At 37.1% G+C, this 27,544-nt stretch overlaps 4 protein-coding genes across 6 annotated transcripts; all 4 read left to right on the top strand.

The window, feature by feature from the left end:
• Positions 1–5,247: 5,247 nt before the first annotated feature.
• Positions 5,248–9,972, top strand: LOC122635414. Of its 2 annotated transcripts, none has more exons than XM_043825611.1 (3): positions 5,248–6,077; positions 7,726–7,806; positions 8,573–9,972. In XM_043825611.1, exons 1-3 carry the CDS (start codon positions 5,904–5,906, stop codon positions 9,491–9,493), a joined length of 1,176 nt encoding a protein of 391 aa, XP_043681546.1. In that variant the 5' UTR covers positions 5,248–5,903; the 3' UTR covers positions 9,494–9,972. The 2 variants fall into 2 exon arrangements, with proteins under 2 accessions (XP_043681546.1, XP_043681547.1); XM_043825612.1 differs by lacking the exon at positions 5,248–6,077 and adding an exon at positions 6,746–7,459.
• A 52-nt stretch (positions 9,973–10,024) lies between these two features.
• Positions 10,025–13,848, top strand: LOC122635413 (delta-like protein 1). Its single transcript, XM_043825610.1, has 7 exons — positions 10,025–10,441; positions 10,575–10,678; positions 10,807–10,963; positions 11,212–11,334; positions 11,510–11,640; positions 11,703–11,979; positions 12,060–13,848. Exons 1-7 carry the CDS (start codon positions 10,302–10,304, stop codon positions 12,370–12,372), a joined length of 1,245 nt encoding a protein of 414 aa, XP_043681545.1. The 5' UTR covers positions 10,025–10,301; the 3' UTR covers positions 12,373–13,848.
• A 2,161-nt stretch (positions 13,849–16,009) lies between these two features.
• On the top strand, positions 16,010–23,580 carry LOC122635324 (zinc finger protein 512B-like). 2 transcript variants are annotated; one of them, XM_043825413.1, is made up of 5 exons: positions 16,010–16,165; positions 16,864–16,929; positions 22,615–22,842; positions 22,921–23,082; positions 23,314–23,580. In XM_043825413.1, exons 1-5 carry the CDS (start codon positions 16,043–16,045, stop codon positions 23,434–23,436), a joined length of 702 nt encoding a protein of 233 aa, XP_043681348.1. In that variant the 5' UTR covers positions 16,010–16,042; the 3' UTR covers positions 23,437–23,580. The 2 variants fall into 2 exon arrangements, with proteins under 2 accessions (XP_043681348.1, XP_043681350.1); XM_043825415.1 differs by lacking the exons at positions 16,010–16,165; positions 16,864–16,929 and adding an exon at positions 22,407–22,513.
• Positions 23,581–25,264: 1,684 nt separating this feature from the next.
• On the top strand, positions 25,265–27,087 carry LOC122635468 (zinc finger protein 512B-like). Its single transcript, XM_043825718.1, has 3 exons — positions 25,265–25,401; positions 25,824–26,117; positions 26,595–27,087. The coding sequence occupies exons 1-3, from the start codon at positions 25,390–25,392 to the stop codon at positions 26,820–26,822; spliced, it is 534 nt and encodes a 177-aa protein (XP_043681653.1). The 5' UTR covers positions 25,265–25,389; the 3' UTR covers positions 26,823–27,087.
• The last annotated feature ends 457 nt before the right edge of the window (positions 27,088–27,544 follow it).

The raw sequence follows: 27,544 nt of genomic DNA, 5'->3' as shown, positions 1-27,544 counted from the left end.
AGATACTCTATCCTAGAAACTCATAAGATATAATCCAAAAGAAAATATCATAAAATTCGCATAAATTGCTCGGAGGCGATCATTATACTTCGCTTTACAACATTCATAATACGTAAATAACAACGTTGGAGAATCCTGTGGGGGCGTCTTGATTCCACCCCAAGCGTTTAGCATATTTTATAAAAGGGGATAGGAGAAAAATGAAGTAAATAGAAATGAAAAAAAGGAACGAAGACGTGAAGGAGTGAGAGAGAAAGGATGCTCGCTCTCGCTCTCGAATTAAAAATCAAGTATTATGATATTAGCTTGAGAGAGAAAAGATGAAGTAGAAAAGGAAGAAGAAGAAAAAGAAGAAGAAGAAGAAGAAGAAAAGCTGGACCATCGAGCAATTTTCGGGCAATTTTGTGGCCGACCGCCTTTCCCGCTGCTCCTCCTCATCCTCCCCATCCTTCCCATGCTCCTTCGAGGCTCACCGAAGGGAAAGGAAATAATGACCAACGCCGTCGGCGACCATATGGTCGTGCGCAACGAAATGCTTCGAGCGAGACGCCAAACGTTCTGCCTGTTAAGCATTGACGTACTCCAGATACCGCAGCGTCAGCCTCTTCCGGATGATCGATCGAAACGATCTAGGAAACAAAGAGAAATACTTCTGTCTTATTCGATATTCTATAAATAGATCGTTCTTGGAAAATTCGCTTTTGTTGTTTTGTGAATTTTCTACAATTTTTTTATCTTGTTTTTTCTCAAGATTAGAATATCGTTTTCGCAAGACAGATCTTTACGAATTTATTAACGTTTATGTACGTATAATATTATTTTTTGAGACGTTTTAAAAAGAGTGATCGATTACTACTAGTGACCAAATAATGGAATTAGAACAACAGAAAGAAAGTCGTAAGTATGAATAAATTATTTGTAGATTATCGATCTATAATGTGATTGCTTTGATAGATTTCAGTCATTTTATCGATGACAAATAGAAATATAATTGATGAATCGATAAAAAAAGTTATATACATTTTATTACTCATTCACAAAAAGAATTTTTTTTTTTTTTTTTTTTTTTTTTTTTTTTTTTTTTTTTTTTTTTTTTAATACTTCGTAAACCACACTAATTTCTCTAAAAGGTATTCGACTGACGCTATCTATCTCTTTTTTTGACAAGTATAACTCAGAACGACTTGGAAGCATTCGAAAAGTGAAAACTCGAGGATCGTTCTTGGGTGTCAAACAATTAGGAAGTCCGAAGGTATGCCGCAACAAAAGAAAGAAGGAGAATAAGAAAAGCTACTGTAAATTAAACAACGTGTCTACCCCAACTATTGACAAAGAGGAAAAAAATCAAAAAGGAAAGTTCTTCTTGCCACGAACCCATGGTTTCGTTCTAGCCACTATTCGAGAGGGGCAAAGAGAGAAAGAAAACCATTAGATTTACAAGGAGGCAACTGTTCAAAGAGAAAAATTTTAACTTCAGTGGAGATAGATATTTTTGAATCGTAAATGAAAAAGAAAAAGACAACGACTTGGGATTTCGTACGATTCGTAAAGAGTAAAGTTCATTTCAATTATGAATACGACCAACAATTCGTTTGTTATACATTAAATGTTATACATTATGACTTAAAATTATTTATTACTTAAATATGATAGCATAGATTTGTATAGATTTATAGAACAGAATCTTAAAGGCATTTAGACGAATCGAAACAAAGTATTCTTGAGAAATCCTCTTGCAATATATATATATATATACATGTATATATATACACACACACATAATCTGAGATGTAGAAGAATGAGAAGAGAAGGAACCTTGAAAGCAGCATCCTCTGCCTTCGTCTGGTAATAAATCCTGCTTTTGGAGAATTTGTCAAGTTAGAGGGTATCGTTGGATACAGAAGAGAGAAAGAAGAGGACACGTAAAAAGGATCTTAGATGTTCAATAGCGATTCGGAAATCTTCTGGTTACCACCTGTCCCCCTCAAGGGAATCGTTTAGAGAAAAATTTTCTTTCTTTTTCTATTCTTCTTCTTTGCTAAAAGTTTTTCATGGAAGAGAAAAAGAGAGACAGGATTTAATGGTGAGAATGAAAATTTGTCACCGCGACACATTTGACGCCAGAAAAGCGAAGAGATAGAGAGGGAGAAAGAGAGGGAGACTGAGCTATTTTGTAAAAGGAAAGAATTTTCTGCTTTGTTAGATACTTTTAAAAAGTGAAAGTAGAAGGTATCGTTCGTGAAAATGTGCCCAGACAAATTATTTTCCTAGGATTATCCATAATCGATTTTGCGCCAGCTTTCGTGTCAGTCTTCTGTGAAAAGTTCGTTTTTTTGTTAGGCTGAAACTTTCGATTAGGTTGATCGATAAGTTTCGATATTTTCTGCGAAATTCTTGATACGTATTACAACGTTTGTTGAATTGTTTTTATGGTTCGTATAACAATAATTTTATTAATATATTTTTTTTAGATTGTTGTTATTTTAAAGTTCATTCTTTTACTCATGGATTAAAATTGCAATGATATTTATCTTCATCTCTTCGAGGTCTCGTATTTTGTTGTTATTCCAATTTTTTTCTACATTTCTTTTCTTAATTTTATTTTTATCCAAAAGCATCGTAGCTAATAATCTTCTTTTCCTCGCCGGATCTTTCTGAAGAATTCCGACTCGTAGGACGAAAGAAAATATTGTTTCTACTTTTATCTTGAGCACAGAATATCCAGTTTCACGCGAGGAATAGTCGTACGTGGACGGAAGAACAAAAGAGAAGATCTTCGAGAAGAAAACGCGGACAGAATTTCAAATCTTTAAACGGAAAGAGACGAAGAAAGAGAAAGAACAAATGTCCAGAAGATTTTTTTCCTTCGATATGATGAGAAAGAAAGAGAAAGAAACTAGAATGAAAGAAGATGGACGCGATCTTACGGAAAACCGAGAGCACGTAATCCTTCGTGGCGAGGATTACGATCGATAAACAAGAACGCTTACGAGTGGAGGAGACTCGTGAATACACAGAGGCGGATCGTGCGAGAGATCTTACGAGATGATACGAGAGAAAGAGAGGGAGAGGGCGAGAGAGAGAGAGAGAGAGAGAGAGAGAGAGAGAGAGAGAGGAATGCGTGGACAGACAAACCGTTCCGGATTATGGATCCTACGAAAACACCTCACACCTCTCGTTTCTACAACGAAATCTCTTCGGAGAGGATTTTGACGGGTCAGAAAATTCTAAGCAGCACAAACACTTGCGTCGTTTTCGAGCAAACCGAGCGAACAACAATCTCTCGTGTTTCATTCATATGTGATATTATAATTGTATCATGGAATTTCTTTTTTTAGTAACGCGTTACGTTTATAATTTCGGCTTGGACGGATTTCATTTCTATTTTATAACGAAATTTGATTTAAAACGTTATTTACTTAAATGTAGCGTATTGGTAAAGAAATTTTAGACAATTTTCGAAGAAATCGTGTCCCAAGAATCCTTCGTATATCATTCCTAAACGATAAATAATTCATATCGCTGTTCTCGAAATAGAGTGCATCCTTCGAAGATCGATGAGGTGGGCCGTTATCCTAAAGCTTCGGAAAATCTCTATCTAAGTTTATTGAATATATAGAATAGAATCGCATAGCCCTTTTGCATAGGGGATCGACCATCTCTAGGGATTCCCTTTCACGATCGGGATAAATTTCCTCGAATCACGTGACAACGCGTGCCAGATACATTTATCGTGAACAATAGGAATATTGCAATCCGAATAGTAAATATTTAATTTTGGTCTTGATCAAAAGATAAAATCCCGTGTGAAAGAATGATCTCATACTTATTTATGTTAACAATAAATTTTACAAATACTCTATTTATCTTAACTTTCAATTTGTTCGAATTATTGTCTATATCTAAACACGGTACAAATAACAAGAGTACAGAACGAATATAGCATCGACATTTCTAATTCTCTTTCTCGATGTAATTTTTGAAATAAAATTACTATTGATTTCAAAAATACAAAGAGTTAACCATTATCCAAATGATAATTCCAAGCAATTCATAGGAATAAGTAGATAGAAAAAAGATGGAAGCGCTAACGTGAAACATCTAACGTGACGGAACAGAGTAGCAGAGTCCAGGTGTGAGAAAAACTCTGGCACAATAAAATGTCATTCTCCATAGAAGTTTGTAGATCCAAACTGAGCGCCACCCCTAAACGTAGCCTAGATGAATGGATCTCTATTCGGTAGGCCTTTTTCTATTGCCACCGGGCATAAACCGGCCGTTTCAAAGTCTACGTCTTCGCTCCCTCCTCCCCCTCCCCCTCACTCTCTCTCTCTCTTTTCATATAGGGATGAAACTCGGCTCGTTTAACGTCACGTATATTTCACCCCACAATCAGGCAGCGAGACAAATACCCTTATTTGTACACATCCTGTGCATTGTAACGTAGAACGGAGCACCCAGAGAATTCGACTTCCGGTTGAATATGTATTTCTATCCTTTTCTCTCTTCTTCTATGCTTCCCAAACCTTTATTTTCGGAAGCTGGGTGGAGCAGAGTATCCCTGGACCATTTTATCGTTCTCTAGAATTTCGATCATTCGATCTTACGTATATCTTTTTTTATTTTCTTTTTCCTTTCTTTTTTTCAGAAATTTTCCAAACCCCGGATGTTAAATGAGTATGTAGGCGTTTTTAGATGCTAAATTTGCTTAAATATTTAAAATATGAGAAAACAGACATTTTCCTGCTTGTCATCTTAAAAGAAAGAAGTGAGACGATTAGGGACTAGCTTGCGTTTTAACCGTAGTGAAATTCTAATAGCTTTCTCCTAGTTTCTAAGAATTAGCACGTTGAAAGGCGACCTTTTTAGCATTCTAGAACTCTCTCTCTCTCTCTCTCTCTCTCTCTCTCTCTCTCTCTCTCTCTCTCTTTCTAAGTTTGCTTTAGAACTTATTATACACACACACGCATACATATATATGACGTTTTCGATGATTCAGAATGACTTCGTGTTTCGTATTTCGTTTGGTTTCTTTGTTACGGGGAAACGATTTTTGTTGTTGAAATCAAGAACTTTAAAAGAGAATAAAAAGAATGAGAATTAGTATCGTGAAATTTGCAGTTTTTTGTTAGGTTTTTACTTTTGTCTCTGGAAGAAATAAAATTTCTGACCCATATGTTGGAACTTGTAGATAATTGTAGGGAGAAACATACGTATGTTCATAGTACGAGGGTATTAGGAGACTTTTTTCGACTCATACTGAAGATAAATAGGAAATTAGATTTAAGAAAAAAAAAGAAAAAAGCAAAAAGGGAAATGAATTCCGGTGGTATTAAAATAAAAATTCACGATATGTGCCTTAAAAAAGAACGTATATTCCATCAATATATAGTGTTAAAAGGATATGTATGAAAAGAGGAAAAAAATAATCTATATTAATATTGTGTTTGGAAAAACCAGTTTAGATTTTTTTTTAAATTAAACATTTTCAAAAAAAACTTTTACAACAGAGAATTGCACGTTACTAGTTAAGAATTCTATAACAGTTTTATTCCAGTAGTACAGGAGGAAAAAATAATGTAGCCTTAGGGAGAACATTGGGATAGGTACGGTCTGACTGTACAGTACGGTCAACCATATGCCGAGGGACGAGTTCAGGCTAGAAATAATTATAAGGGATGCTATAGGAGTCTGCGAAGGGTGGGGGAGTGAAAATGGAAGTAGTGGGGCGGTCGTAGCCTACATAAGGAAGCTTCCTACGATGGAAGGGTCGCAGTTGGATGAAATTTTTCAAGGGTATCGTATCTTCTTAATCCAAAGGTGTTTTTACAGATTCGTATCTTTCGAGCTCGCGATCTCGTTAGAAATATACCGAGTGTGAGATTAAACAAATTTGTCTCAACATGGGAAACGTTTCGTGGCTGATAATTCTAAGTTTGTGCGCGAGTCTCGTTGATTGTCTGGACCTTGGTCCGGTCGTTAGGATCGCACAGTGTAGATCACAGTGTCTTAGAAGATATAGCACCGATGGAACGTGCGATTGGTTCTCCAGTCGACCGGAAACCGTTTGCAGCGAGGTAATAGAGATAATACTTTTTTTTTATCGGATACATGTATAATTTTCGTAAATTCATACGAGAAATTCGAAGTAAAGTGAAATTTGATATAGCTATGTCTTTCGTTAACGAGAACGATCCGTCAGCGTCCGCGTGATAAAATTAGATTATCTCCTCTTATTTACCAAACAGATCCAAATTCGTTTATCTCATAGAGAAAATAGGATGTCTAATTAAAAATAAAACGAAAGGAAAACTATTTCGAAAGCGTTATAACGAAAAAGTACTTACTTCTCGATCGTGTTTGAAATCGAATAGGGGATCTCTCGAAAGGACTATAAATCTTTTGGTGTTCGGTTTTATGGGGCGCCATGGAAAATCATGGTGGTCCCAAGACTCTCCCTTATTTTTAGTCGGGATAGTCATTGTTCCCCTATCGATGAGCAGATGGAAATCTCGATTAACGAAGGGCTCGTACAATAATAGAAAATATAGTCAACAATCTGATATACCGATCGATACGGTTTGATAACACTCATCGAACGTTATCGCGAATTATTACCTTCATTTATAAATAAAACTATTCTTTCTATCTCTCTTTCGAATCGAAAGAATAAAAGAAGGAAGAAAGAGGGTGAGAGGGAGAGGAGGAGGAAGATGTCTGAGGGCGTTCATTAATTTCGAAGAAATCGATGTTGCCGTGCGTGCTCGCACGCGTTAAGAGGGTGCGACGACGGCGATCCATTTATACTAAAGCAGGAAGAGAAGGAAGGGTTCTGCATTGGAATAACAATCGTAACGAAGAACGAAGAAAGCGATGCTTCAACGAGGGACACCTACCCCTAAAACGCCCCCATAACGACGATTATCTCGCCTTCCTTGCCAATTTTCACGGCTTCTTTTCTTCGTTACGCCCTTCCGAAAATTGTTAATGGCTTTCACCTCTCGACCCGAAAAGATATTTCATTTGTATAAATATCTGTTAAAAATATTCATGGCGGGAAGCAGTATATAAACGAATAGATCACCTATATTGTATATAATCCGAATATTGCGGTAATAGTAATTGCGGTAAAAATATCGTAATATTTTGTAACGATATTTCTAACATTTTTACGATAGTATCACGATGCCATGATATATTAAGTAGTATAGTAAGTTTATAGTAAATAGATACTAGTAGACAATTCCATTACAATCGCGATACCTTTCATAAACATTCTCGATACGAAATAACAAAGAGAGAGGGGGAGGAGGAAAAAGAGTCTATATCGTTTTCTACGAAGAGTTCAAAGTCGTCTTAGCGAGGGAAGAGGAACGTTCGGAGAGGAAAGAAATCGAGGAGAGAGGGTACCCCAATAAATATAAAGACAACAACGACAGTGCCTGTTATGCTGAAACAGGTTGGAGCTAATTCGAGCTACCTTCCCTCTCCTCCTCGTCCTTCTCCCCGATCCTTCCCTCTCGATTTCGTCCTCCCTTTCCTCCACAACAGCAACGCCGCCGATTCAATGGCCTGCCTCCTTCGAGGCTTCTTATTTCTTTCTTTCCTTCCTCAGGATTCTTCTACCTTACTCTTCTTCTTACATTAGCTGTGTTAGGGCTTTTTGCTTGCACGAGAGCCGATCTTCTCTCCAACAACACACTCTCTTATTTTTCTCTGTTACAGTGCTGGCAAAATTGCGAGGCCGTGGAAAAACGATGGGAGGAAACTAGTAAAACTATTTGCGAAGGCGATCGCTATGCTCAAGTATGCGTTTTTTCTTTTTCCTTTTTTTTTTTTTCTCATCTACTCCGACGTACTCAACGGATTGTCCGGCTTTGAAGCGAACTTGGACAATTTTTGTGGAAAAGAGAGAGAGAGAGAGAGAGAGAGAGAAAAGAAGAAAGAAAGGAAATTGTTAGGGCTGCGATGACCAATGAAGTGAAAAAAGATCTCTCATGCTTGTCAAAAATAATCCCACGGGATCTAAAGGGAAAAAGGATCGTAGTTAGTAGATCCCCAGTTCGTTGGAATCTAAGAATCCTTCGATCTTCCGAAAAATAGGCCGAGAGGGCCCGGTTCGTTTGAGCATTTAGTCTCGTACACCTAAAATCCTTAGAAGCGTCTCTACCTGTCGATTTTCACGGAAGATCGAGCAAGCTCGGATAGAAAATCGTCTACGAGAGAAAGATGAAAATCTCTGGCAAAGAGCTTAGTCCTTTCTTTTTCTCTCTTTTTTTTTTCTCTAATCTCTTTTTCCGTTACCTCGAATACGAAAACTTTTGCAAAATTGTCATATTTCTTAGCGCATGATTTAAAAGATTTCGTTTAAAATTTTTTTTAAAGAGGAAACGTTTTTCCTCCAAACATAATAGAATTTATAACGTCATTACCATTATTTTTTTATTTATGAATCACATCGTTGCGCGCGTAGTAAGGGCCACGTGATATTTTGTAATTTCACGGCCGTGTTAATATTAAAAAATTGAGAAATTTGGTCCCTACGAACAATTATATCGTATCGCAATTACAGTGTCCAGCTTGCCAGACAGCATGTACCTACCGAAAAACGAGAATAGCAGAAAAGTATATGCCCTCGATGTTACCGGCACCAAGGAAGGGTCCGGTAAACTTGGACAATTTCGACGTGGCCATAGTTATGCGAAAGGTACATAAACAATGGAAAGACACGGGTTATTACCCAGGGGGTAGAGTACCGAATCTCCGACCGGACACTTGGATCATCGTTGTCACGGAACAAGGTATGAAGCAATACAGTTGGCAAGAGTGGGTGCCCACTTTGGAGAGTTTGAAGGAAGGATTGTTATACGAGGCTACTGTGTCGTGGAGAGACGTATCGACTCAGCTGAGAAGGCAACAGGATCTTGAACAAAAGAGATTCAACGACAGAGTAAGACAGTTCTTCCTTGAAAAATACGGTGAGAAAGTTTTAACAGAATGGAGGAGCCAAGAGGATTCACAAATTTCCGAAGAAGTGTTTAGAAGATTTTTCTTCAGAAGGAAGGACGAACGTAACGACGAAGTTCTCGATACCGATGGTAGTCCATCGACCAATGGCAACTCTTTCGAAGATTTAGCCGTCGAGAAAGACGAGTCCTCGAAGAAAAAGGAATCGTATATAGTATCCTGGGAACCGGAAACTGGAGGTCTCATCGGTAACCAAGTAACGGATTCTAACTCGGTTCAAATCTCCCTTTTTCCTGGCACTAAGTATCTCGTTAGGATAGCATCGAACGAGGGTCCCGGTAGTTTCCCTATCGAGGTTGATACCAGGCCAGGTTCCATCCAAGTCAAACGAGTGAAGAGAAATTTCCAAGATTTCTATCCCTGGGACGTCTACGCTGCCTGTATCGCCGCCGCGATCATAATCTTCGCTATCGCCGTCGTAAAGTTCTTAAGAAGGAAGAAGAAGGTGAACGTCGAGGACGTTTAAGTGTAATAATTTTGTCATTGCTCAGGGTTTGATCGGGCCCAATTGATTATTCTCGCCGACGAGACAATAACGTACTTGAGATATTCAAGTGTCGTGTGTCTTGTCGTTAGCGAACAAGTAGATCATACGATAGACCGCAGTGAACGTACAAATATCACACTCAGGAAATTTAGAATAGAGAAACGAGATATTTTTTTACGTCGCAGATTATAATAGATAATGAATTGAAGCTTGCAACGAACAGACTGTATAAAAGAGTTCCTATGACGTAGAGATCTGGCACTCGTCGTCAGTGCATCAAGTTGTGTATTTATTTGTACATAATCAATAGAATTATCGTGTAAATAATTTTAGAAATATAAAAACTTGGACTGTATGTTTAAAATTTTAGCGATGTAAGAAATTATTATATGAGAAATTTGTAATTATCTTTATTTATAAAAGATATAAACGAAAAAATACATGTAATTATATCGGAACGATCGTAAAAATTGATCTTGAGAAAAATTCATATCGCCGTTGAAGCCGGCGAATTACCTGATCCTACTAGGATAGATCAAAGAGGACGATAAACGTTTTCATCCAGGATCGTCGAGCGAGTTCATTGACCCTTCCTGAACGAATAGTAATAAAACCCAGCGGAGTCGACGACACGTTTCACGTAGAGATAGACGCGCGCACATTCGTACGACAACGGACACACGCTTACTCTTAGGAAAGTATGCCGTGACCTCGAACAAGGTCCCGTTATCCAAGGCAAAGCCTTGATCGTCTTCGTCCTCAGTCTTGACTCGGTAGTCAAGCAAAGATGCTACCTCCTATTCTTGCTTGTTTGAGCCTCTTTATCGGTCACCGTGAACTCGTTCCTATGAACAATGGAATTGCCATAGGGACAACGACTATTTTCGGACTCGTCGTGTTGCCTTTTGGTTTTGCTGCTGGGCCTAGGTACGTTCGAAACGTTTCTAACAGTTACTTTCTACTTGTTGAAGAGAAAGAGAGAGAAAGAGGAAATATAGGGAGATTAGGGTTGTACAGCGTGGTCCGTGAAAATACTTTTAAATGTTTATATTAATTAAAGATACGTTCCAAAATGGAAGAAACAAGCTTGCGAGATTCCAGCGTCGCAGCATCCAAATTCTCATTACGTTTGTGACGAAGCTGGTGAAGTGAAATGTTTGCTAGGTAAGTCATTATTTTTAAATAAATAAAAATGTGTAGGATATATTTCGATGGGTCTGACATAACGAACGATAGGATCGATCGTTCGGATATATCGCTCGTTTCTAATTTATCGATTCAATCGCAAATAGGTTGGACCGGTGATCTTTGTGACGTACCAATCTGTCGAAAAGGCTGCGATCCCCTTCAAGGTTTCTGTCGACGTCCGGGTGAATGCAGGTGCAAGATCGGATTTTACGGTGAGCTATGCGATAAATGCGTGGCTCTACCTGGTTGCCAGCATGGAAGGTAAACCCGCAGACGTAAATTGCACACTTGCGTCTGAACTTTTTTTTTTTTAAATGACATTATTAAATGACACGCCGAATGATCGATCCATCCTAATAAGCAGCATCTTTCGCTTTATAACGGACAATCGCAGAAATGAAATACCTCGTTGTCGCCTCGTGCTGTCGATTTTAACAACGATAACGATCGATGACCGTCGATCGGGAAAGTAACTTCTCTTTCTAACGACGATCGATCGACCTTCTTAGGTGTAACGTGAGTTTCGAGTGTGCCTGCGATCCCGGATGGAAAGGATTATTCTGTTCCGAACCGATTTGCGCGCAGGATTGTCTACCGAGTCAAGGATATTGTAACAAGCCTGGAGAGTGCAGGTATATTCTACCGTATCATCGATCATTTTCCGTTGGTAATGAAGGTAACCTGCCATATCAGGCGAAGTCAAATATTTTTCAATGACTCGGTTTGCCCAGGCAAATGTTTAACGTTGACGAGGTATACAAAAGCGACGGTTGAAAAATAAATATTATTCATAAAAGTTTGATGTAGGTGCCGGTTAGGCTGGCAAGGACCAAGATGCAAACAGTGCGCTGTTTTACCAGGATGCGTTCATGGAACTTGTCAAGGGCCATTGGAATGTCGATGCGAGCCTGGCTGGACCGGACTATTGTGTCAAACGCGTGAGTGATTTTTTTAATAATATCCATGTTCGTGTTCTCAAGATTATTTTCCCTTCGCACAGCCATCTGCGCAGCAGGATGTAGCAAGGAACACGGTGGATGTCGTCGGCCTGATACCTGCAGGTGTCGTGTCGGTTGGAAAGGTAAAAATTGTACCGAATGCGTGCCATATCCAGGATGTCTACACGGATCCTGCAAAAGACCATGGGAATGTAGATGCGAATCTGGCTGGTCCGGTGATCTTTGCGACGAGAAATTAACTTATTGCGAGGATCATTCCGATGTCTGTCGAAATAACGGGACTTGCGTTAGCATGACACCGGAAGACGGTGATTACAGGTATAATCGATATTATACAACTTTATTTATATCGTCTTTTCAATGTCGTTGGAATTAAACATATAATTTGATATTAACAGGTGTATTTGTCCGATCGGTTACATGGGCCGTCAATGTCAAATTAAAACGACGGTACCGTCCACCGAGTTGACACCTCCCATGCCGGATCCGGGATCAAATTCGCCGATCGATCCGCAAAGTGTATCGGTCGAACCTGAGCCCGTTGAAAATGAAAATGTCAGCGAGGAAACGGAAACTGCCGAACCGCTAGGCCCGATAGCGATCACCGATCCACCTTCGACCATTGATCCATCAGCAACAGCGGGAAAATGGCCGACCGAGCCGCCAACCGATTCACCATCGACCGAAGACGATGAAGAAAACGAGACGTGAAGCTCCTCGCTTTTGTCTTTTCATTTATTTATTTATTTATTTATTTATTCTTTTATTTAATCGTTCGTTCTCTCCGAGTTCTCTCTGCAATGACTAAACAAATACATGTTTAGATCTATATGTCTACACATAAAACTTTATGCAGGTAGTATAAGCGTAATATAAGCTTTGTTCGAATGACCGTTCGGTATACTGCGTGGGCGACGCGAGAGATCGTTCGAAGATTTTCCGCGTCCGCGATCGCTTTCTCGAAATCCCCTTGCATCGCGGATCACGATCGTTACTTTATCTTCGGTGGCTAGCTTCGACGTAAATGGTACATACATGTATGGTATCCAAAGGGGTACAACGCGCTGCAACGTTCGCCGTCACGCTTCGACGATCACGCTCTGCCGATTTACCGATACGTACGTAGTCAACCTATGCCTATAGGGTGGTACATTTCGATGAATACGCTTCAGTATTTCATTTCATTCGTCAAATTTAAAATGGTCACTCGGAACTGCAGAAATCTGACCGTTTTAAAACTCGCCGTATAAACTTTTTTAAGCCTTTTCTTTTCGTATCTTGACGAAGGGAGAAAGAGAAAAAGAAATGGCATAAACTCGAGTTATATCCATCGCGTATCAACAATTCGTTAATTTGATAAAATTATTCCATAAGTATAAAATTTTATATTTTTACAAAAATGGATATGTGATGTATTAGAGAGTTCCTATTTAAAAATGTGCCACCCAATATAATCCAAGCGTGCATCCAGATCTCGCTACCCACGTAATCCTATCGACTTACGTAACACTTTTAACCAAGTCGTGCTGGCACACCATGGTGCTGGTAATCGGAGCAGAGGACCAGGCGCCTCTCCTCTTTCACCAGACTGGAATTGCTGCTTTCCACGCCCGAATAACGAGCGACGCCGAAGAATTAATGGCCACCTTGTTTATAACTGGAGCAATTTTTTCTCGAGTTAAGTCTTGATAATGTAATACTCTTCGACTTTCTTAAACACTCGAGATCGTCGTTATTTATTCAGGAAAATTAAGACCAAGAAAACCATCGAGAGGAAAATTATTATTTTGAAATTTCACCTACGCTACGAATTTTTCCCTTTCTTAATATCAACACGATGTTTCATTTTATAACCGTTGATTAAACGCGGAGAAAGCTCGAATATTCTTGAGTGACCCGAAACGATAACGTTTACCTCATTTATTTGGATTATGCGTTCTATTACGTGGAATAATGAGCCGATAAAACAAGATCGTTTGATAGTCCCGGTACTCGATACACGCGAGATACCGGTTATGGCGTCGTTTTATCGATCGACCGTCAAGCATGCCAATGAGAATTCATTTCGCTTCCGCTTTCGCGAAGGAACGATGGAGATTGATCGTTCGACCGAGAACGAAATAAACGGTCTTGCCTGATCATAGGATTCACGAGATAGCGATATTCCAATCGTAATCTTATCGCATGGTACGTCGCATTCCGATCGATCATCGGAGCACTGTTAGAAAGAAAAATGAAAAAAGAAATAAAAATGTGAAGATGGACCGACACCTATAGAACACGTTGAATCGTTGATGATCTTCCACGGAAAATTAATTTATGAGCAAAATATAAAAAATATATTTATCATTATAGATATAAAAGGAAAAGTGGAAAGTGCATCGATCGATAACGCGAACCGATTGGTTACTTCTAGAGCGAAACGACCTAGTTTCTATAACACTCGTCTAACGAATAACGACACACATTACGTATTACGTATGTATCGGAAAGCGAAGAACGCGTATGCAAGGAATGCATATATAAATACGCGTATACCTACGTACGTACATGCACATACCTACATCTCGAACATTCAAACACCTTCCCTTCGAATATCTCCTTCGAGATGGCAACGTGAGAAATCGACTTTCGATACTAAACACCCATAGCTCATTCGAATTGGTTAAGAAAAAAAAAGGAATATTAAAAACATATAAAAATTAGTACAAACGTGTTTGTATATTTATAGTCGATCTAGGTATATCCCAATAGGATTCCAACATTGTTTTTTTTTAATATTTTACGAGATGTCACGATATCGTGAGAGAGAGAGAGAGAGAGAGAGAGAGAGAGAGAGAGAGAGGGAAGGAGAGGGAGGGAGGGAGAGAGAGGACATTACAAGTCGATTTCCCTTTCGATCGGCTCGCCCTTCGAATTCCAGCAGATCCCCCCTCTCTGTCGATCTTTACCCTCACTTTTAGATCGATTAACGAACATAGTGAAAATCTACACGACTTCCAGCGACATTGGAACACGAGCGACGGAGGAGTAACCGTGAGATCTAGACTTACCTTTCGATCGATCGAAATCGAATTAATAGAATGCTCGAGCTTGGGAAATTTGCTCTTATGTCGTACCCATTATTTACGAGAAGCTGCATCGCGTATCGCTACCTTTTATCTGGGACAATCGTAAAAAAGGGAGAGGGAGAGAGCGTGAGGATTAGCATCGAGAGTAAGAGAGGATACAAGGTAAACTAGGATAAAAGAGGCTTGCATCTGAACGAACGTGTTTATTATTAGATCAATGATAATTAGCGTTGCTCTCTTTTATGAATAAACGTGATCTATTTATGCCGATGATAAAAGTATAGACATATATCTACTTTTTCTTCCAATTAAAACGAACCAATGAAAATTCGAATATATCGACGCGAACGTATAGATCTTTCCTACGTTTGAACTCGATATTTATTGATATTAATGGAGTCACGGATTGAAAAAAAAAATTTAACGATAAAAAAAGGCTTAGCAAGTTTGAATCCATTAAAGTTTACCGAGAGCAATTGCGTAGAGCCTTCCGCCACGTTCAGCCAATATCAAAATGGCATGACTCTTAACTTGCAATATACCAGTTTTAATGCAACGACTCGACGATTATTATCATTATCCCAACGAGAGCTTATGTATTATACCGACTTATAGATAACTACCGGATAAAACGTTGTTGTTGAATTATTTCATCGTTCATAAATGTTGTTTAGAATTCAGCAACTCTTCGATTACACTCTCATGTCTTCTCGTGATATCGATTACTATCGTATTAAAATCTTACTAACGTGAGAGAATGGAAAGTAAAGGGACGCCGCGATAAAACAGAGCGCAACGAATTGGAACGGAACGATTCTAACAATAAATACGGATTCGATTAATCGCAACAAACGACAAAAGCGTAAAAAATTAAAAACAATGTCTTCGATAATTCAACGAGCTAATAAAATTTCGAAATAAACGATTACGTCGATTCGATGAATCGGATCGAGTCAAAAGTCAAAGTTTCATTTTTTAAAGGTCTAATCTAATTCTTCTTCTTCTTCTTATCATCATTATTGGAAATTTTAGATTTATGCAAGATCGTTTTAAAAGCGAACGGGTTAACGACGTAGCATTATTTATTATATCTGTTGCAGGTCATGAAACTACCAGCATTATGATCGTTACGTAACCGATATGAATTATCACATTCGTTAATCAGCGTCCGACGCAAAGACTATGCAACGTTCGCAATGTCGATCCTATCGATGCGCTCTAATAAGTATCGTTTTATCTTTTTTTTCACGGTCAAATCAATCTTCGATTACGTTTCTCTGTGGGCCGTAAAAGCCGACTAATAGGGGTTGATGGTTGGGCCGACAACCAAACCTCGTAAAAACGCCGAGCTTGTTACCGAGGAAGAAAATTTGGACCGATCGCCAGTGCAATTTCCCGAAGAAGGACTCAATGAATATGGATATTTTGTCTTGGTAATATGTTGTACTACTTTTTATACATGTACCTACATACGTACTCGCTGTTGAGAAATCATATAAAAACAAAATTATCATAATTAGTGTAACTTAATTAACATTAAATTTCTCGATAGATTTCAATCCTCCAAAATCGCGCAATTAAAGATGAAATCGCTATAATTTATTGCTCCGTAGTATCTAACTATTTTCTATGAACGATCTATCCATGTGTGCGTTTGGAAATCGTCGATCAGACATTTATTTTTCACGCAAACAATGACGCAACTAACGTAGCCTTCGCATCGTGGCCATGTAACTTTCGTAAATCGAAATCTACGAGTATTAATTTATTCGAAACACTGACGTTGCTAGAAACGTTGCAAGAGATTTCATCGGATCGATGCTACGAGTTCACACTTTGTAACTCTCGAATTTGATCCAAGATAAAAAAGAATACATACTCGAGTAACCGTAGTTACGTTACGTTACGTTCGGTTTTGTTTTCTTTCACGTTATCTCGATGGGTAAAGTATTAATTAATCTCTAATGATCCACGTAAAATCCATGTAAGATCGAATAGCAATGACTTTTAGCTAGTATCGTTCGTGATAATGCATCGGCATTAAAATAAAGAACCAATTACTGTGACTTTTCCTCGGGACTCTTCGGACTACTTTTCTCTTTTCCCTTTTTCGTTTTTTTCTTTTTCTTAGAATCGTGAAACCAGGAACTTTCCGGCCAGACGAAGGAGATCTACAGAGCCTGGAGCGTTGAGAAAGGTGAGCGAAGGAGAAAGAAAATACATCTTAATCGAGAAACAAGCCTCCGGCAAAATTTGAGAGTCTAAAAATATTATAGTCGTCTACCTATCGTAAAGAAATTCTCTGTCATGGTCGCGACTCGGATAAACTCATACAAAACACGTTTGCTGTTAACCTTGCTATTGTTCCACAAAGTTGACCCCATAGACGGTCAACGAGACCGTCGCTTAACAGGTTTCGCGTTAGAAAACGATAGGCTTTGATAAAAGCCTACTAGACGTAATTCAGACCTACCTATAGATCCATTGATCGATTTATTCACGTCGATTTCTTGATTTACGAACTATTGATTTCGTTGTTACGTCATCTCTTTCTCACGTTTAGGTTCTGTAGATTTGAAAACCTTTAAGCCATTTGCGAATCTAATGTAGAAGTAAAATAGAAATAAATTCTTTGACGAATATATATATATATATATATATATATATATATATATATATATGTATAAGATTAAAGTTCATAATGTAATTCATGTAAATAAAATATAAATAATATCACAATTAAATAAAAAAAAGAAAACCATAAACAATATTATTATAGCACCGTTTATATAATGGTTCGATTTAATTCGGTAAGTGGAAAGTAAACTCACGTACCGCATAAGCATGATCCATAAAACAACTCACGCGTTTAGCGATTTACTGAGGTCAAATATACAATAAATCAAAAATTCTCTTGGACGTACGTATCTCGAGCAACGATCACATGGGAAATGATCTCTTTCGTGACGAAAATCCTATGCATAAACAATTAAAACCTAGGCGTTTAACTCGCTAACGGGAGTAGATATTGAAGAATCTATTATTATTTTTTTTTCTTTTTTCTTTTGTTTTCTCTTTTTGTTACTTTCACCATCGGAACCGAGCGAAGTCCCGTCACCGTTAGAACCAGTTCTTCTGAATTTTTCAATTCCTTTGGACTCTGACTCAACCTCGCGTTGAAAATATTCTACGAGTTCGATCATAAGAAACCAACGATTTTAATTTAAAATAAATTAAAAATAATTAAATTAAAAATATTTTTTCGTTACATTCGGAACGATATATGTATATGAAATGTGGACAATGATCGATTACAAATGCAACATATGAGGAGCATCGTATAATAAATGGTTGAAATTGGGCTTTAACTGCATTTAAATCGCATTTAAAACGGTTAAACTTGAATAAACCAGGCCTCTACGTATTATATATATATCTGTCTATTGCGCGTTATGTATTAAAAGGATTAAGAGTGTTGTTATTTAACATCTGAGCCACGGAAAAATTCATTTACTTCGCTGACGTTCGAAGCTGACAAGAGAATACATTCGGCCAAACAAAGTCCTTGCAAGGAATGCAACGAATCGTTACGTCAAGTTGTTCAATCTCCAAAAGGGAAAAAATCTTCTTCTTTGAGATAAGGTCGTTAAGATAGCGCGGCTTCCACTAAATTCAAGTCGATCTAAATTGAACATGTTCGCACGTAGTCTCACGTAAAACGGATCTCGGATGTGCAGGCCAATTTGACGATAGAATTAATTTGTTCAGACATTAATTCGTTTTTATTATTGTTATTTTATCTGAGATTTGTATTAATACGTCGAAGTAATTCATCGAATCGATGATTTTGAAAATCGACAAACATCGACGAGATCGTATAACGTTATTTAATCAAAATTTAACGTAATATAATGATATTGTAAAAATTTTAATGAAATTACTTTATAAAAATATAAATGATCATATCTCATTTTTTCGTTTTCATAAATTCTTTTATAAAAATAAAAGGAAAGATAAATATTGGAAATATTTATCAAAAGATAAAACTTTCTTTTTTCGCGGTATAAAACGTTATATAATTTATGAATATAATATTCACGAGAGAACATATTTTTACTTGACTCGATCGGAAGTTCGATCTATCCTTTGTGGTTGTTTGAACCCACGGTGATCGAAGTGACGGAAGTCGATTAAGAATATCGATGGTAATTCGATATCTTTGTTAGATACTAGAAATTTGTTTTTTCTTTTTCGTATTAAATATCGTTCGTTATCGAGTTTATCGAGATTAACTAGTGAGTCAAGTATTTCCTTCTTTATAATTCCAAGTCGATAGACTGGAAATCGATCGCGCTCGGATCGATCGTTAGATCGCTCGATAGGTCTAAAACTTATATGATATCGTTAGCGAAATATTTATCGTTACCGAGTCTCTAACGTAGTTGTCCAATTGGAAAAATATTGAGCGATCTTACGCGATTGATAAATAATTAATATCTACTGAACGGTAGTGAAGAAGTATGAGAGAAAAAAAAAAGAATGAAAACGCACAAGATACTCGTCGCAAGCTTTCGTACTTGATGAAAATGTGTACTCGATTGACCGATAAAATATGATCACTGACATAATAAACTTTCTTCCGATTAGTCTATCTCGTGTCTGTATCTTATCTATTCACCTTTGATCAATTTACTTCTTCAGTTTACTTATTTAGTTTATGTAAGATACTGTGCAAGATTGCAATTTAATAATTAATATAATTTTTATCTTTTCTGCGTTAGTCCTTTACCTTAGATATCAAAAATTGTCATTTTTGATTAAAAATCATTATGAGATAATGCTAATAAAGAGGGGTCGGTGGGGAGAGGGAAACGTTCTCACCACGAATTCGCCAGAAATTCACACGTGCGTGACCAGAGATAAAAGTTAGTCGATACGGTTCGCCGTATTTATCTATATAATGGAGCATTCTCTCCATGAAAACGGATCCGGTATATACGTATGCACGTATGTACGTATATACCGGACAAGATTCGAAGTTGTGTCGTGAACGGTGCAAGCAAAGTGGCGAGCTAAGACTGCGACACACCTCCCTCGACCATTTCCGGTCTTAAATCGAAATATCGTTTATGCAATTCGATCTATATATGCACGTATGTACGTACATACATAATTACTATTTCATTATTGAAGTAATCGGTATCCGATCGAAAAGGGGAGATTTAAAAAAATTATCGATCGTTTCCGAGAAATCTTTAAGTTCATTTCGAGAGATTTCTCGAGCGAATCGAATAGTAATTAACATTTAACCGAATAAATAAGTTGTTTACTTTCAGAACGCAGGAAAGATTGACAACGATTTTAACTCGTGCATTAGAAAATCTAAATAAATACGAGCAAATATTATAGTAATTTTCTCATACTTGTTCTTACCTTGTAAATATATATATATATATATATATATATATATATATATATATACATATGTGTATGCATATATATTTACGTTACGAAGAGAACGTCAATGATATATGTTGGTCATATAAAAAAATGATTAAAAGATATGTTAATCTCGAAATAAATCAGATGCATAGTAGGAACGTCTTGCGAAATCGATCATCGTCGTTGTCATTGCGTGCTCGGCACTCCATAAGAAATTGACAAACGCACGCACAGACGCTTGCACGTCGTTGATAATTACATTTCGCACGCTAGTTCACGTTCGTTCTACCGTGGAGAAGCTTTTAAACTAGGCCTGTCCGGCTGTAGAGATATGCCTTACTAATTCAACCATAGATTTCGTGTCTGATCCGTCGAACAACATTTGAACATTTGTTTGAAACCAGTGATCTGAATCTAGATCTATCGAAAAGTTTTTTCTAGAATCGTAGAATGGGAAAACAAAATCCTGTATTAGCTCGGAAAATATCAAAGAACAATCATCCTTTCTCTTTCTTTCTCTCTTATTTCTAAGCTCGAATTTTACTCTTTAGGAAAGAGTTACGTCAAACATGAATAACGTTACGGAATCCATGTATTATACATTCGTATCGACTGACGCAGAAACTCTTATCTTTCAAGTCTCCCACTTACTAGCGTGAGCGTATCGCTTCGGTAAGTCAGTCTCGTTCTTCGTCTTCTTTTACGATCGAGACACGAGCATGACTTTCTATCTCGACGTTCAAACGCGTCTAAATTTATCCGACTGTATATCATCGATTGTTCTCTTCCTTCTTTCACTACCCCTAAAAAAAGAAAAAAAAAAGTAAGATAAGAAACAAACAAGTCGGGTTAGTCTGAATAGTTTCTTAAAATCTGCCTCTCGACGCGTAGAGACGGAAGAAAGAGAGAGAGAGACGTTAATTTCGTCGAATGTAAAGATCATAACCGATAATAAAACGCGTCCAGTTTTCACATTAAAGAACCTAACTCGATTGCAAACTTCGAATTACATCACGCTTTCTAACTTTTTGATAACGAATTCTTACTTTTTTTTTTTTTAACTCAATTATCCTTTGCGATTACTATACTTGAGAGATAAAACGTATTATCATAATGATCGATGTAATGATCTTTAGGGAAAGCTCATTATTTGATGAGAAGTGACAATTACAATTTGTTGATCCTTCAATACTTTTCAAATTTAAAGATCAACAGGTTTTTCCTGATATTTTAATACGTTTTAGATCGAATAGTAATAGTAAAAATATTTCTAATTTGTTAAAATATATTACTTTTAGACACGATTGATTTATTTGTCGAAGAATTAAACGAAATAAATGTATTCTTTCAATGTACTAAGAACGTTTAACGTAGTAAGAAGAATCGAAACAGAAAAAGAAGGGCAAATGTCATGTGTATCGAGCTTAAAATCGCACCTAGGAGATACGTGTCATAATCGCAATACGAAGTAAAAATCCTTTTAATTGGAAAAGATTTAGGGGACTTTTAAATTGAAATTTATATCATAAAATGTTATGACACTTGTTTACTGACTTATTAGTCATTAGTTCTTTATTTTAATCGATCGAGAAAATGAAAACATTTTTAAATAACGTAGTAGTAATTGCACAGGATTTTTATAAACAATTATATGGAAAATGACACTCGCAGATACTCGGCCAACATAATCGATGCACTTTTATCCAAGATTAATTAATCTTGCAACACAATAATCGTTACCAATTTGCGATGAAGAGAAAATTAAATTGAAAACATTTTTATGTTTAACACAAATAAAAAATTAATAAAAAAAGAAAAGAAAGGGGGATAAAAGGATGGAAACGCGTAGATATGATCGAGAGGAGAAAATCAATAGATTTGCGATTAAAAGAGAATCGACTGATCGGTACTTAGCTCGTTCACGTATACCCATAAAATGGCTGAACGTTGACTTAGCTATGCAGAATAGTCATATGTGCCCATAAAAATCGATAGTACGAGTAAACATAATATATACATACGTACGTGTATCCGTGCGCGTAGTATACATCATCTAAAACGATACACGTTTATTTAGTTATACAACCAAGGTATCTCTAACATACGTATTATGTATTATAATATGTAATAGGTATATGGATTCTATGGTAGGTAAATAGAGGCGTGAGGTAGGTGTGGCGATGGTTTAACGCACGGCCATTGGCTTCCCATTGGAGGGGTGTACGTACGAAATGAAAGTCGACTCCCTATATAAAGGGTGGTTTTCCTCGAATACAACACAAACCGATTTAATTTAGCAAACGAGACTCGGCACACAGTCGGTCAACATGAAGACCTTGGTACGTTACAACTATTGTGCAGAAAAAAAAATTAACAAGCTATATATATATATATATAATTTAAATCTTAGAGAAACAATAATGAACTTGTGTGTTTCTAGATTTGCTTGATGCTGATTTCCACGGCATATGCCGGTGAGAAAGCAGAAGAGAATGTGGAAGAAAAGGCAATTAAAAAGCGTGGTCTATTGGGTCTCGGATTGGGATACGGAGGAGGTTACGGGGGTGGTCATGGGTACGAAGGTGGTCACTCCGTTGCAATTGCTACCGTTCCGGTTGAAGTACCAAAGCCTTACCCGGTTGCTGTTGACAGACCTTATCCAGTGAAGGTGAGTCTTACAGAGATTTGTGTCAAAATTATTTGTAGAAAGGAAGAAAAATCACCGAATATTATTTGATGATTTTAGGTGCCAGTTCCTGTCCCACAACCAGTGCCAGTTGCCGTTCCCGTTGACAGACCTTATCCAGTTGTTCAGACCAAGACCGTAACGGTTCCAGTTGACAGGCCTTATCCCGTCTCTGTCCCTGTAAAGGTACCAGTACCTGTACCTGCACCTTATCCAGTCAAGGTAAGCCTTAATAATCTTGAAAAACGTATAGTTGGATATAATAATTATTAATCAGAAGCTATGCACCTTTCTATTGAATCTATGCGCATCACTTAATAAATATTTATCTTGTATACGTATAATATTATACACACACACACACACACATAAACATTGGAATACTAATTGATATAATATTATTAACACGTATGGATAAATTAATTATAGACCTCGTTCATATTTTATTCACAGGTACCAGTAGCTCATCCAGTACCAGTCCCAGTAGCTCATCCAGTTCCAGTTGCGGTTCCACAACCTGTCGTCGTCAAAGAAACGGTTCCCGTTCTTCTTAAGGGCGGTTATGGTCATTTATAGATGAAATTTTTTCCTCCTTTTCTATCTTCGTCTATCCCATCTTCCAAAACTCCTTGCCTAACACCCAAACATCGCAAAACATCGTGACGAGCGCAAACCAAAAAAAAAAACATCCTTCCGCTCCCCTTCTCTCTCCTTCTTACCCTAGTACTTAAACTTCATGAAATAAAAAATTGATTTTGTAAATGTTTTTCTAAAGAAATCATATGCTTATCTCTCTCTCTCTCCCTCTCTGTCTCCCTTTCTCTCTCTCTCTCTCTCTCTCTCTCTCTTTCACTCGGCAATTCTCTTATCCTCTTTCACAATACGTCGACTTTCTCGAAAGAAAGTCACGAAATCGTATCAATTTTCATAACAATGGAAGTTACTATCGCAAGTAGCACAATACTCAAAAAGATTCAATACGTACATTAAAATTACGCAAACTTATGTCATCTTTTTAAATTTGACAAATACGATTGCGACGTTTATAATTTAAAGAATTATTCATCGAGTTATATTAATTATAAATTATAGCAAGCGTCTACGATTCTGTAGAGTTCATAAAAGTAGTTAAAAAAAAAAAAATGATTGTGCGTGATATAAATCTTTGTTTCGAACGATTCGAAAAATCAAAAAACAAAGAAAGAAGAAGATGCCGGCTCGTGAAATTCTTCTTGGAAAAAGGATCTACGAAATGAGCGAGAAGTTTACGAAAAAAAAAAATTGTACGTCGATTTGCATATGTTAATGCAAAATCCATAATACAGTTCTTTTCGGTAGACTAGTTTGATTAAAAAGAATATAATAAAAATAATAAAAAAATAAAAAAAGATCTTTCGAGAAGATATCCCGGACGTGGTGACAAAAATCAACTATAAAGATTCGATACTGACGCAATCGATGAGACCGGATTAGAATACGTCTGGGGAATCGTCTCCAATTCATTTTTCAAATGTGACAAGTAATTCATTAAATAATACGAACAAAATTCATACTTGTCTCTTCGATCTTTACCATTATTTCTTCATAAAAAGAACACAAAAACAGTAGGGATAGTTGCGCCGTCGTTTAAAAACAATGTTAATTAAGGGAAAAGGACGAATGATCGATAAGTCGATATCTAGATCGATCTTTTCATTACTTTCTTCATTTCGGGTCAGCTGGCCAATTAGCGAAAGAAATTTAAAAAGGCTCGGACCAATTTTGGTAATGGTAGGGCTCTGAATATCGCCAAGGTACAAAGATGTAATAAGAAAGAGAAAGAGGGAGAGAAATGTAATTACGAGAGTAAAGGGTCTACGAAAGAGGTGTCCGATATATTTGAAAATCAAATTCTAATTCGCTTAGAAACGAATGAGTATACGTAACGTGATCGTAAATGTTTCTTGTCAGGCGTTAACGAAACGAAATAGACGAGATAAAAAAAGAGAAAATATTCAAAAGATTTGACGAAACGCAAGATGTTCGATCAATATCATTTAATTCAAGAATTAATGATAGATATCCATCTATGTACGTGCGATTATTTTCGAAAAATGCTGATCGAGAAGACTTATCTATTTTGATTCGTCGGATATGTAAAAATCTGATCTTTTTTATTATACCTAATTCTTTTAAGAATAATATTGCGCGAGAAAGGAGAATATAATCGATTCGAAAAAAAATTGCCTTTTTTCTGGAAGAAAAGAAGAAAAAGAAAAAAAATAGTTGCGTAAGAAAGAGAGAGAGAGAGAGAGAGAGAGGAGGAGGAGAACTTTTAAAAGAAGTTGGTTTCTTCTCGCTACTTGTCGTACACGCCCGGTTTCTTTTTTTTTTATTTCGGTAGCCCACCACCACCACCACCACCACCATGACCATCAACGTCTTTCGCTTTTTCGAGGGTTCATCGGTTTCACGTATAAAAGCGAGAATCTTTTCGGTCGAAATCATCAGTCGAAAACGCATCGAACCAACCAAGTACGAATTCTCAACATGAACGCAAAGGTAATTAATTCGATTCTACTTTTGTGAAAGTTCATTTGAATGCAATGTACCAAAGAGAGAAGGAGAGAGAGACAATAGGGAACTTAATTATGAATTCATGGGACGTACGAGTCCATAAGTTTTTTTATCGTTCTAAAGTATCTCCAATGCATGATTTTCGTAGAAACTTTAGACAAAGTTTGATATGTATTAACTGTTTCACTACTTCTCTCTCTCTCTCTCTCTCTCTCTCTCTCTCTCTCTCTCTCTCTCTCTCTCTCTCTCTCTCTCTCTCTCTCTCTCTCTCTCGGGTGTAACACGAATGGAAAGGTTTACCATGTATAGGCGTATAGGTAACGAACAAAACGACATTATACAGTTTTGCGAGCAAATAGGTATGTACATTAAAAAATAAATTTAGGTGTACGATGTCGAAATTCCAGATCTTTGTACTTTTCGCCCTCGTGGCATTGGCTGTAGCCCAAAAAACGTCAACGAAAGAGACGAAGAAAAATAAACGAGGACTCGTCGGATATGGATACGGTCTAGGATACGGCGGACTCAATACTTACTCGGCTGCCCATTACCCTACGGTCGGCATCAGTTCGTACTCCGCTCAATACCCATCGATCGGCATCAGCCATGGGGTCTCTACGGTCGTAACGAAGGAAGTTGCAGTACCAGTCCCGCACCCGGTCCCCGTAACTGTTGAGAAACACGTCCCATACCCAGTCAAGGTGATTAGAACAAAAATGAATATCTGATCCTTTTACTGCAAAATCTATTCGAATTTAAATATCGAAAGAAGGTATATCGAGCGCTTTGTCGGTCCAACCAAAATATTTTTCTAATCAACTTATTCGAACGAATTGATTTAAAAAAAAAAACATACCCGATCGAACGTTTAATCGAAGGTAATCAAGGTAAGATCGATCATTGAAAGGCAACGACGTAGAAAATAGAAGACCTCGTATTAATAATCACGCTCTAGTTGATCTTAGAAGTCAACGAGTACTTCTAAGTCGCAAGGACGTTGATTTCGAAATAATAACGTCAATGTTATAAAAAAAAAAAAGAAGAAGAAAAAAAAGAGAAAGAAAAAACAGAAAAAGAAAAGAGAAAGAGAAAGAAGAAAAATGAAAGAAAAAAAAAAGCAGGCGCTTGATCGAGAAGAAGGAAATATTTTCGTTCGATAATTTTAATTAAATTTTCAGGTTCCATATGCAGTACCAGTAGATAGACCATACCCGGTACAAGTACCCAAGCCTTATCCGGTCGAAGTAACGAAACATGTTCCTGTCCCGGTTGACCGTCCTGTTCCAGTTCCAGTAAGCGTCCCGGTCAAGGTCCCAGTACCAGCCCCATACGTAGTGAAGGTAGCTCAACCTTATGGAGTCTATGTTTCCTCTGACCTTTCTTATGGTGGTCAATCTTCTTGGTAAATGGCTGACGACGACGACAACAACCTTCAGTAAACGGAAAACATTTGTCCATGAGCGTTATAATGTCGTCAAAAAGAAGAAAAGATAAATCGTGGTACTTCGAAAGATGATATATTTTAGAAGATAAAAAATAAAAAAAAAGAAGATAGCTATACTGGATTTCTTCATTTTCTTACTTTGAGAATCTCAAAGTGAGAATCTCGTATTGAGAGTTCTGCATAATTTAAATATATTATATTATGTAGTATTTATCTTTCGATATACATACATTTTGTTCTTCTTTCTCTCCGTCTGTCCTTGCAAAAAGCAAAGAGAAGAAATAATAGGTATAATTACGTGGAAAATTGAAGCTAATTATATGTCAAGTTGATACTAAAAGTGGATCGAAACGATGTATGCGAATATAACGATCGAAAGCGAAATTCGATGGCTGTAGTTGGTTCTCGTAAGAAATGATTACATGAATTCGAGCGAGATACTCGTTAAAACGAAGAGAAAGGACGATGAAGGGACGCGTAGCAAAAAATTTCCATTCGATAAATTTCATTCATTGACGGCGACGTGCCACGTGAGATGTGTACAATATTTCCCGTCAAAAAAAGAAACGAATGAATTTTTATTTATTCTTCCTCGTTTTTCATTAAGAGAAATACAATAATGATTAGAGATTAGGCACTCCTAATAATTTTTTAGTTGGTATCAAATCATAATTACTGTTAAAA

The sequence above is a fragment of the Vespula pensylvanica genome, chromosome 18 (assembly GCF_014466175.1).
Source record: "Vespula pensylvanica isolate Volc-1 chromosome 18, ASM1446617v1, whole genome shotgun sequence".
Taxonomy (NCBI): domain Eukaryota; kingdom Metazoa; phylum Arthropoda; class Insecta; order Hymenoptera; family Vespidae; genus Vespula; species Vespula pensylvanica.
The sequence above is the reverse complement of the archived record's forward strand: the minus strand, read 5'-3'. Positions and strand labels throughout refer to the sequence as shown.

Bases quoted from the DNA above. Each gene is read 5' to 3' on its own strand.
- LOC122635414 (XM_043825611.1), top strand. From the start codon at position 5,904: ATGGGAAACGTTTCGTGGCTGATAATTCTAAGTTTGTGCGCGAGTCTC. The intron at 6,078-7,725 runs GTAATAGAGATA...TCTCTGTTACAG, and splicing joins CGGAAACCGTTTGCAGCGAG to TGCTGGCAAAATTGCGAGGC. The intron at 7,807-8,572 runs GTATGCGTTTTT...TCGCAATTACAG, and splicing joins AAGGCGATCGCTATGCTCAA to TGTCCAGCTTGCCAGACAGC.
- LOC122635413 (XM_043825610.1), top strand. From the start codon at position 10,302: ATGCTACCTCCTATTCTTGCTTGTTTGAGCCTCTTTATCGGTCACCGT. The intron at 10,442-10,574 runs GTACGTTCGAAA...TATTAATTAAAG, and splicing joins GGTTTTGCTGCTGGGCCTAG to ATACGTTCCAAAATGGAAGA. The intron at 11,980-12,059 runs GTATAATCGATA...TGATATTAACAG, and splicing joins CCGGAAGACGGTGATTACAG to GTGTATTTGTCCGATCGGTT.
- LOC122635324 (XM_043825413.1), top strand. From the start codon at position 16,043: ATGGTTGGGCCGACAACCAAACCTCGTAAAAACGCCGAGCTTGTTACC. The intron at 16,166-16,863 runs GTAATATGTTGT...TCTTTTTCTTAG, and splicing joins AATATGGATATTTTGTCTTG to AATCGTGAAACCAGGAACTT. The intron at 22,843-22,920 runs GTGAGTCTTACA...TGATGATTTTAG, and splicing joins ACAGACCTTATCCAGTGAAG to GTGCCAGTTCCTGTCCCACA.
- LOC122635468 (XM_043825718.1), top strand. The intron at 26,118-26,594 runs GTGATTAGAACA...TTAAATTTTCAG, and splicing joins ACGTCCCATACCCAGTCAAG to GTTCCATATGCAGTACCAGT.